Here is a 10601-nt window from a genome sequence, read left to right as displayed (position 1 = left end):
ATGGATGAAAGAATTAACGTTTCTCAATCTGGCAACACTTCAGATCCTTGCGATCTGCAGCCTGAGAATCCATGGTGTGGACAATTCGGAGCAAGACAAATGTTTGAAGTCATTTATTTGATGATTGTTTCCGTTGTGGGATCATGTGGAAACCTGCTTGTTATAGGTTCGATTGCCTACAAGAAGAGAATTCACAAGAATGGAAATATTTTTATTGTCAACTTAGCTATAGCGGATTTGATAGTAAGTGGCGGTGATCATTTCATTAAGTGCTTGTTATTTATTAGTAAATTCTAAAAAATAACATCTCCAAGTCTGGTCTCATCTGGTCAAGTTTAGTTATTTCAACAACAGACGAGATTTTAGTCGCAATATGGATTTTCCTGGGGACATTACATTGCGGGACGCGCAGCTGCTCCGCTTTTCCGCGTATATTAGAAAAGTCAATTGCCAATTTGACAATTTGTTCTCACCTGGCTACAAGATTGCTTTCAATCAATACTTAAATTACTTAAAAACCAAATTCACAACTGTTATACAATCATAAAATGTGCAATATTTTGTAAATCATACAAAAAAACAACGTAACTGTTCTAGTGCTGTTTAAAAACCATAAACGGATGTATTTTCGAATCCCCATGATCTAAAATCCCTAATTTTCTCCAGGTAACAGGTATCATCATTCCCACTGTGATTGCAAACGTTTTTGAGACAGGGCAGGCATTGCCCGACATTCCTTGCATGATTATCGGTTACATTGTCACGATTACTTGCATATGCTCCGTTTGCAATCTCACTTTCATAGCTCTCAACAGGTAAAAGTTTTTTATAAGTCACGTACAGTTTGTTTTAAATGAAACCTTCGTGATAAACTTGTTTTTATCCTTTTAGCGTGATGCTTTCTGCTTTTTTGTTTCGAATCTTTCCAGATGTTTTTTTTTCATGGTACTGAAGAATTTGGGTGTTCGTCCGGATTATTTACTAGTCTAGTAATAGTTGCAGTGTTCCCTTGATGAATGAGAAATTAAAATATTATAAGAAACATTATCTGTTTTATTGCTCTGACGTTTCGTGAGTCGTAGTTTGGCGCATCCTCAGAGCGAATAACTTACAGTAAGCTACAATATGAAGTTTCAAAAATGTGCACTGTAAGAAGTGATTGCAAGAGAAAAAGTTAATGGATAGTTCCGTTTCCGAGATTGGATAGCTTAGTCTTTCAAGTACGTTTTTCAACAATACTTACTTCATCATTTCAGCAGAACAAAGAGATAAATCGCTTTTAAAAAACATTTAAAAATAGAAATTGAATTGCACACAACACTAGCATAAGAGCTGACTTTTGTTGCAGCTAAATAGAACATTTATTAATTATTAAACAGAATTTTGCCAGTGAAACACAAGGGTAAGCCATGGGTGAGCTAACCATCTTTGACTGGTCTTTTTCAGGTACTGGGCCGTTGTTCAAGCAGCTACTTATGAAAAGACATTTTCAAAAAATAAAACATTTGTTATGGTGGCCTTTACTTGGTTATGGTCCAACCTGATTGCAACCCCTACATTGTACGGTTGGGCTGGTCTTGGGTAAGATTTGTATTTGTAATTTGTGAAGTGCAAAGTCAACACAATCGAAAGTAGCCTAGATTTGACAACCACTTAATACACAGAAGATATTTTAAGAGTTCAAACTTAAAAATACCCTGCTTTGATGCGTGAGATGCTCGACGTTATAAAGACGAAAGTTTGAAAGACAATAAGTGTTTATTTGCAATTAACTTTACAGAAAATCACGAAATTACAAGGAGATTGTTTTTCAGATACGATTCAAAAATGTTGCAATGTGCCTGGGATGACACTGCGTCCATTTCGTACAACATCGTCCTCATGATTTGTGCTATCTTAATACCATTATGTATCGTATCTTTTTGCTACTACAAATTGTTCTTGTGAGTTTGATTTTCACTGCTAAAAGAACTAATTTATCATAGAGTAGAATTAGCTCGATTTCCTCAGGAACATGAATCCAACAACAAAAAATAGACAGTTATAATTTATAATTAATTATAAAACAATTGTAAATAATTATAATTTTATTATAAATCAACGTTTCTTAAAAAACATCCTTTGAAAACTTAAAAAAAAAAACGTTACGACAGAATGTGAGTTTTTGCTCAGCAATGCTTTTGGCGAGAAAAGAAATCATCCCGACAGGCAGCAAATAATAATCTATTAAATAAATAAAATAATAATACTGTAACAATAAGTGTTGTTTATTTTAGCTTTCACGACCACACAATAACTTTAACCAATCATTTCCATTTCTTTTGCCTTGACAACGCTTTAATGCGTTATGATCATGAACGATAATGATTGCAGCAACAAAAACGTTTCAGCGTAGAATACTTAGTTTATACGCAGCTAGCACTAATTCTTAATGAATAATAATAAATTAATAATTTAAAATTTATTTAATTTTTATTTACCTTTTTTATTTAATCAAAGGCAATATTAAGTTCACAAAAGAATGATAATAACATAAAATTACAATAGAATTTCCTTTGAAAAAGTTGTTATTCCAACGCATTAAGTCGCTTACAGTATGTATAAATTGTATACAGAAAGAATGACATGATCATATAAACTACTATAAATTCGTAGTGAAACGTAAATTTCAGAACAATCCTGGTGTTGTGTATAATTAGAATATCTAAAATAAAACATACCCAAAACCAATTTTCGATAAAGGAAATTCCAAATTTTTACTTTTGGCCCACTCTCATCAAAAGTTAATGACGATAAGCACTGTTGTATCTTTTATAGAAATGTTCGATCGCGTGGAAAATGGATGAGGAAAGTGTCTAATAAAAGCTCTACAGGCAAAAAGAGAGATGCTGGAAGCAAGAAACAGAAACTACTGGCAAGAGAGGTAAACCTCTTGAAGACGCTTGCCACCACTGTCATTATTTTTGTACTGTGCTGGGTTCCTTATGGAATTACTATTCTTGTAAATCCAGAAACAACGTCAAAGAATTTAAAAAAGGTAAATATTTGTACCATTTTTTAAATTTAGTTATCACTAAAAAGTGGGATGGCGGTAACGGTGGGATGGCGCAGCGGATAAGGCGCTCGCTTTCCAGTCACGCAATCCTGGTTCGACTCTCGGCTTAAACTGGTTGTTGACAAACACCGCTCACCTCTACCCAGGGTGTAACAAATTGGGTGGGCGTAGTTGCTGAAGGAAAGGCGGCCGAGAGAAAGGAACTGGCCACCCTACTCTCGTTAGTGCCGAAGGCTTAGTCTAATGAGAACCTTATCTTCTCGTTTCCCGATGCTTGGATCAAGTATGGGACCCACCTTTTATCACTAAAAAGTTTAATTGCAATGGTATAAAATCTCTTTTTTTCTCTTATTGAAAGTCACTAAAACTAAAGCTGATAAAAAATAAATAAACTCGACATATAACATACGGAACTTTGAATTTAAGTACCCACGATCAAAATTAATTTCTACTCACATTAAATTACAATTTAAAGTTAAGTTGTGCAGCCTACTATTTATTATTTCAATATACTGCACATGCAAGAGTGTAGCAAATTTGTAATTTTATCCCAGTGATTTTGTACTAGATTTACTTGGCAATCATGTTGAGAAGATGCCTAAACTGCCTGTAAACCAAATTCAAATTTTTCAAGATCCGTCAATGGCGTTAAGAAATTTTTTCTTGATGAGTTATTGAATTTGTTCACGCAGTGTGCACAAAAATAACACCATGTAACAAAATTTCGCAAAATTTTTAGTTGCAGTAAAATTTTTATGTATTGTGTTCTGTTACTTCAAACTAATCACCAAAATAGCAAAAAAACATCTGAACTGTCCTTACTTTTGATAAAATGTCACTTTTTCTGATTGTTAGTTTTACTCAAGGATTTTCTGTATCTACCAGCATAGTTTTCTATTAAACGTGTAAGCATGCAAACACAAAGAAATATTATGCAAATATAAGCCATATATGCATCATGCAATGATGAAAACACTTCAAAAGTGAGCACATTTGTGTGACTTGTGTCTATACACTGATAACCCTTCTCTTATTACCGATCATACACCCCCCCCTCCTCTTTCATGTTACAAATCCACCGCCCTTGATATTTTCTTTCCATGTGAGATGAAACCTTTCACCACGTTTTCCGCTTCCACCAATCACCCATACAAGGATCAAAACAATCAAGATGGGAGTGCAGGAAATGCATTTTTATGAACAGGAAACACACCATTTTTCATATCCTATTATCACATTGTTTCCGAAAGTTGATAATTATTGCTTCGCTTAACCAATTACCAAAATTCTGAATTTATGTCTGTATTAGGCCTATGTTAAATTCATCATGAGAGACTTTTTCTATATTTTGATACACTACCGTGTCTTATGCAGCTTTTTGCTCGAGGGTTTAAGAAGTGGCAACTCAGCTGCTGAGCGCTATGCGAAACAGGTGCAATAGAACATAATATGGAAGAATATGCAATGTCATGTCGGTTTTTGTTTTTCTAAACCGTGAACTGTCAACCATATAGCAACAACAGTCTTCTGTATGGTTTCGGGGTTCTCTCCAAACTCTTGAAATGGCAAATACTGTGGTATCAAATGTTGTTTTCCCTTAGTCAGCCATCTAAATTGGACCGATGTGTTCTGCAGATCACATAAGGTGCACAGCTTTTATCTTGGTCAATTTGGTCACTAATTTCCATACCAAAATACATTTCATAAGTATAAAAGCTTTGCTTCTAGCTTTGTTTCACTGCACATTTCGCTTGTTAGTCTGATATGATTACAGTACTGATATATAGATAGACCACAGACATAGCAAAAAGTTTCAAAAACAATCTGTAGAAATAAAGTAAACAATATCACACCAAATCAGAAGAATCGGTTTATTTAAATACAGAGCTTTCGCCACACAAGTGTGGCTTAACACAAAGTGTGGTAAAAAAAAGTATACACTAAAAAAAAAAAAAAAAAAAAAAGTAACACAAAGTATGTGTGTAGCACAAAGTGCAACACAAGTGTGGCTTCTTTCGCCATTCAAGTGTGGCTTGAAGCCACACTTGTGTGGCGAAAGCTCTGTATTTAAATAAACCGATTCTTCTGATTTGGTGTGATATTGTTTACTTTATTTAAAATGTTTTGTCACACCGTGCATCCCAGTGGATCATCAGTTGAATTATAGGAAAATTTGATGAAAAGTTTAGGAACGAAGCTTTGTTTTGGAATCTGTAGAAAGTTTACATTCACATGATGATCCAACTCCCAACTTATCTGCAATTTAGGCTAGAGCTTTTTACAGAACACAGTAAGAAACAATGAATGATTGAAACATTTTAATTCCTTTTATTTTCTGATTACATTGATAGTAAATAAAAACAATTTGAAATTTCTGTACTTGCTCTATTCCGCGACTATGATGAAACAAAGATCATTGTTATGATACAGGCTACAATTATGAAGCTAAAATGATAGCCATTATGACGTCACACTTTTTCGACCTTATAAGGAATTTAGAATAAGAGCTTAAGAAACAGGGTACTAAAAGTTCAAAAACCTTAAATAAATACTTTTTGAACGACACTTGTGGAAAAAAATTGCTAGAAGCATGTTTTAATCAGCAATATCTTTCAAAAAATACTAAAAACTTGGCACAACTAATTTTTTGTTACATGGTGTAATGCATTGATAATGCAATTTTCTATAACGTGCCTATAAAAGAGAAAACACGTGTGTATCAGTATTAGCGCAACATTTTTTGATGCATTACATTCTTGAAAACAGGATGCGTAGGAAGTTACGCATGTCGTTGTTAAACCTAGTAATTAGTAGTATTTTTTTTTTTTGATATCTTTAAGTAACCTTACAGGCCTATGCCAACAACAGGCTTTAGAGATAGCCTACGTGTCACAACGTTGTCTAGCTTTTAGGACATCATTGTTTACAACAACCTTTTTTGATTGAGTAAGGGAAATTTTTTTTTGGATTATTGTATTGTCATCGCGTTAAATTTTTAATGCGTTGCCTGAATGCCTTTCAACAGAACTTTTCACATCTTTAATTAAGCACTGTTACATAACCGAATGGGTAGCCTATTGTGTGTAGGCTACGGGGTACCAACAAAGTAACATTTTATTTGTTCGGCTGTAAAATAAATGCAGCAAATATCTATTAACTAACTGGCGACCCATATTTATGTTTTAGATTGTTGGGTGGTTTGGATTGAGCAATTCTGCTGTTAACTTTCTAATCTATGGATTGATGAACAAAGTCTTTAGAAGAGGATATCACGACTTTCTTGTCTATTTATTCTGTTGTGCCCGAAATAAGTAAGACATCTTTTTGTTTAAATCCGTACCATCAGTAGCGTATAGGTTACTTAAAACATTTTTAATGCGAGAAGAGAAAAAAAACTTGAAATGTTTTTCACGACTCCAAAAAATAGCATTAAAGGTAAATTTTACATAATGGAAAATTGCTTTTGGCACAATGTTTACTACCAAAAGAAATTTTGCTGTAACATGTCATGGTAACCATAGTTAAATTCTTCAGTCTTGACGCAGTTTTTTGAAAAGTTTTTTTACGATTGACCTGCGTTATCTTGAGTTTCCTTTGAGGAGTAAGAATTAAACAAACCCGAATGACTTTTGGCATCTGTGCAATGACATATGTACTGTTGAAGGCATAATTTCCTTAATTTCGTCATCAACTTGTTGTCTCAAACTATAATCCAATGACGTGACATGTGAGATAAAACTTATCACAGGAAGTAATTGAACGTAGGTTGGAGCAGCAAAAACTTAATTAGGAAGGGTTGTACATTTTTACAGTGCATGATATGTCATCAAATTTAGGCTTTTACAGTCATGAGTCATATTCAAAAACGTTAAGAAATGAACTCGGCTAACGTGATGTTTCGTCTGGATGAAACAATGTTCGTGCTGTGTTTTGTATCCTATTTCAGTTGTTTTTGCTCTGACTATACTGTTTTTACCGAAAACCGCAGATAGTTGTTGCGTTAATTTTACATACAAAGACGTTGAAGTGTTGTAAATGCAATAACGCTCTGTTAGGTAAAAATATTTGAAACCATCACTTCGGAAATGTCAAAGAAACGCGACCGAAACGTGTTATTACTTGTTACACAAAATCTGGTTTGTAAGTAGGCCCTATGCGTATTAACAAACATACCATCGCTTTAACATAAAAAGATTTTAATGCAGTTATGCACCAAACAAAATGGAATCACAGTTTCAAACAAGAAGAGCAGCTAGTTGAAACAAATCCTTTCTTGATGTATAATTGCACATTTACCCTGTGAGTGTGGCACATTTTTGGTTTGGTTTTGTTAAGAAATGCAACATTAGAAGACAAATGCTCAATTACTATAAATTTGTTTGAATGAACATATCGTTGTAAATCTACTCAGAAACATTATATCATAACGATAATAATACTACGATATTTTTGTGTTCAGTAAATCGGTAGCTTCGGCTTTAGCCTTCACTGGACTGACAGCCGGAGTTCGTGCTAAACCAAAAAAGAAGTCACACTGCAATACCAATGTAAGTCAAAGTCAATTAATAGGTCTTACTATTCATAATTTGTCACATCAAGTGATTGTGTGTAGAAGGAATTATTTTTTTCCTGGCTATTAATCAAAAGCTGGGTAGGCTGCTCACCTAGAACAGAAAGCAACTGCGATTTGCAAACAATAACGGTGTAGCTTCTACGCTAACCATTTTGACTCGCACAAGGAGCATTGGTAGCCTACTTCTCTAGCAATAATTGTCACATCTGATGAATGAGAAACATCCGAATAGATATTTTCGCATCAGATAAAGGTTGCAACTATTACTGAGAAGCGAATAATCTTGGTGAACATATCCACGCTTCTTGGGATTCTGGAATACGGTCAGACGCTATGCTTAGACATTTAATGTGGCGCACCAACTTGATTTCAAGGCACAACAATAAGATATGGCATGGTGGTCATTAGCGTAATATTATCTGAATTTTGACAAAAAGGTGTGAAAAGTGGATATTAAAATGTTAGTATGTTTCAATATAACCTATCTTCTTAGGGATGCATCCCATATAGCCACATTACATGATCTAGATCTTCACCAGTTTGGGTACGGTACTGACCAGATTGCAACCAGATAGAGTGGCTGTCTAGGATGTAGATAAAACTTTATTACGATTCTTTATTTCCCGAAGTTGGAGCAACTTCATATGAAACTCTATTGTAAACTATTGAAAAAAAGTGTAAACTTTGCACAACGTTGTTTGCTAATTCATGAATAACTGACGTATCTTTCTTATTTAATCAACATACAGTTGATTTTAAAATACAATCTGATCCGTTTGATTTTACAGTCCCTCAGCAGCGCTCCATCGACACCAATCTTTTCAAGAAATATCAAGATCCATGAATGTAAAGTTGAAACCTTAAGAGCTTCAAACGCAAGTAACCCATCCCCACTCAAACCATCAACGAAAAATGAAACAACGACAAAAAAATAATAATGGCAGCTCAGAAAAACAATTTATCTTTAAAATAGAAGTAGCTTAGTATTTATAAGACGAATTATTAACATGTCGCAAGTTACTTCGCAGTGATTGATGTATGTTGTATCTTCAAAGTTTTTCGTTTTAGTGTTTGTACAAGTGCATGATAGGAACTCAGGCTGTAGCCTATTCAATAGTTTCAAAAGAATAACTTTTCAGACCTTTTTATTTTTATAAAATTGTTGAATATCCTTTTTCTTAATGTGTATAGCTAATCTATGCACGTTGGACACGTACTATGGCCTTTTAAGGCTTGTTTTTTGTACGAATTTTGCTCAAAAGAATCTACTGCTCAACTATTTCACGAAGATGTTAACATCGATAATATAACTATAGCCTACAACATAAAAGCCCACCATAATGAGAGAGACTATACAGTACACCACGTGACTTACCTTCGCATTTTCCAAATTTGCTGATTGACAAATTTTTGCCCACTATGGCATATGTTTAGTGCAGTAAAAATGTCTGCATTAAGGGTTTTAATTATTCATAATGCAACTTTATTCTTCAACAATAAAATATGCTTTAGAAGATTCCAGGTGCCATATGATAAACAAATGCAGTCACCAGGGTTCGTCACTGTGTAGACTATCAGAATCCCAAAGTTAAGGTTTTGTCTTCTAGATATACTGTGAACAGCTGAAATCCAAGTCAACATGCAATTGAAGGTGTTGTGAAGAAAGGGGCGTTCTTCCCGGCTATCAGCACAAGGCTTAGCACTCACTAGTACAGCGAGCAGCTGCGATTCGCCAACCATAACGGTGTAGCTTCCACGCTAGCCATTCAGACCATCCAATCAACAATATGTTTCTCGGCAGCCGATTTGTAGCAAGAATTGACAGCGACAGACACGTGTTTCGCCCATGAGGCTGGGCTCATCAGTATCGCACCGTATTCTGCCACAAATTTATTCGACCACCGCTTTACCAGTCAGTTTAACTCTTATCTTTGTGGAAACAAAGAAAGAGCCAACAAAACCAGCAGGCGCCAGGGCAGAGGACATTGTGAAGAAAGGGGCGTTCTTCCCGGCTATCAAAGAACGCCCCTTTCTTCACAATGTCCTCTGCCCTGGCGCCTGCTGGTTTTGTTGGCTCTTTCTTTGTTTCCACAAAGATAAGAGTTAAACTGACTGGTAAAGCGGTGGTCGAATAAATTTGTGGCAGAATACGGTGCGATACTGATGAGCCCAGCCTCATGGGCGAAACACGTGTCTGCTGTCAATTCTTGCTACAAATCGGCTGCCGAGAAACAATTGAAGGGTTTAGAGCGAAAAGTGACTAAGTCACAGTTTCACTCGAATTGAGTTAAGTACAAAAACGTATTGCTTTCATTGTCCTTTGTCACCAGACACAAAAATATTTTGGTATAAAGGTTGCTAAGCCATCATTTTCGAATACAGGTTTTGAGCGGAAAGGTAATTTTTTCTTCTAAAAGTAGCTAAGTCCTTTCTGACCAATAGCGTCGAGTCATTTAACCACGTGACAGATTTTTATTTTGCTTTTTGATGGGGTTCCATTTTAGAGGATATAAAGTCATTAGCTGGTTACCGGTTATTTAGACTGGGACGCTGCCTCTGGTGTCGGTAGGGTAGGTGAAGGATTAGGATCATTAGTAGTGCTAAAAACGGTAGTGTTTTTGTCAGCTTTTAATTGTAGATATTTTGCAAATAAGTGATCAAATACCGGTAGTATTTATAGGCCTACTGCTTTCGAATCAAATTCAGCAGTCCACAGGTCCAGTTTGCAAGAAGTTTAGCAGTGCATACTTCAATATTCATGGGACATGATTAGGCTATTCGATGGAGTGTTGGTGCCAGCAGATAACGAAATGAAGTACACTTAACCAGCTAAGATTAAGTAGCCTATTAGATTGGACTATTATTTTTATAACTTATTCTGTAAAAGTCCTAGCCTATCTACCAGTCTTCTTCACTTCTATACTAGCCTAGACTACTAATGAAGGGAAGAAGGTTTTGAGAGTGTACCCAATT

General features: G+C 35.2%; 1 protein-coding gene across 1 annotated transcript; it reads left to right on the top strand.

The window, feature by feature from the left end:
- Nucleotides 1-9035, top strand: LOC145775975 (melatonin receptor type 1B-B-like). The gene is made up of 8 exons (XM_082587384.1): nucleotides 1-243; nucleotides 667-815; nucleotides 1447-1581; nucleotides 1815-1943; nucleotides 2818-3037; nucleotides 6242-6366; nucleotides 7515-7602; nucleotides 8417-9035. The coding sequence occupies exons 1-8, from the start codon at nucleotides 1-3 to the stop codon at nucleotides 8561-8563; spliced, it is 1236 nt and encodes a 411-aa protein (XP_082443510.1). The 3' UTR covers nucleotides 8564-9035.
- The last annotated feature ends 1566 nt before the right edge of the window (nucleotides 9036-10601 follow it).

This window comes from Aplidium turbinatum, chromosome 8 (genome assembly GCF_918807975.1).
Source record: "Aplidium turbinatum chromosome 8, kaAplTurb1.1, whole genome shotgun sequence".
NCBI classification, from domain to species: Eukaryota; Metazoa; Chordata; class Ascidiacea; order Aplousobranchia; family Polyclinidae; genus Aplidium; species Aplidium turbinatum.
This window is presented reverse-complemented; position numbering and strand designations above follow the sequence as displayed.

Bases quoted from the DNA above. Each gene is read 5' to 3' on its own strand.
- LOC145775975 (XM_082587384.1), top strand. From the start codon at position 1: ATGGATGAAAGAATTAACGTTTCTCAATCTGGCAACACTTCAGATCCT. The intron at 1,582-1,814 runs GTAAGATTTGTA...ATTGTTTTTCAG, and splicing joins TACGGTTGGGCTGGTCTTGG to ATACGATTCAAAAATGTTGC. The intron at 1,944-2,817 runs GTGAGTTTGATT...TATCTTTTATAG, and splicing joins TGCTACTACAAATTGTTCTT to AAATGTTCGATCGCGTGGAA.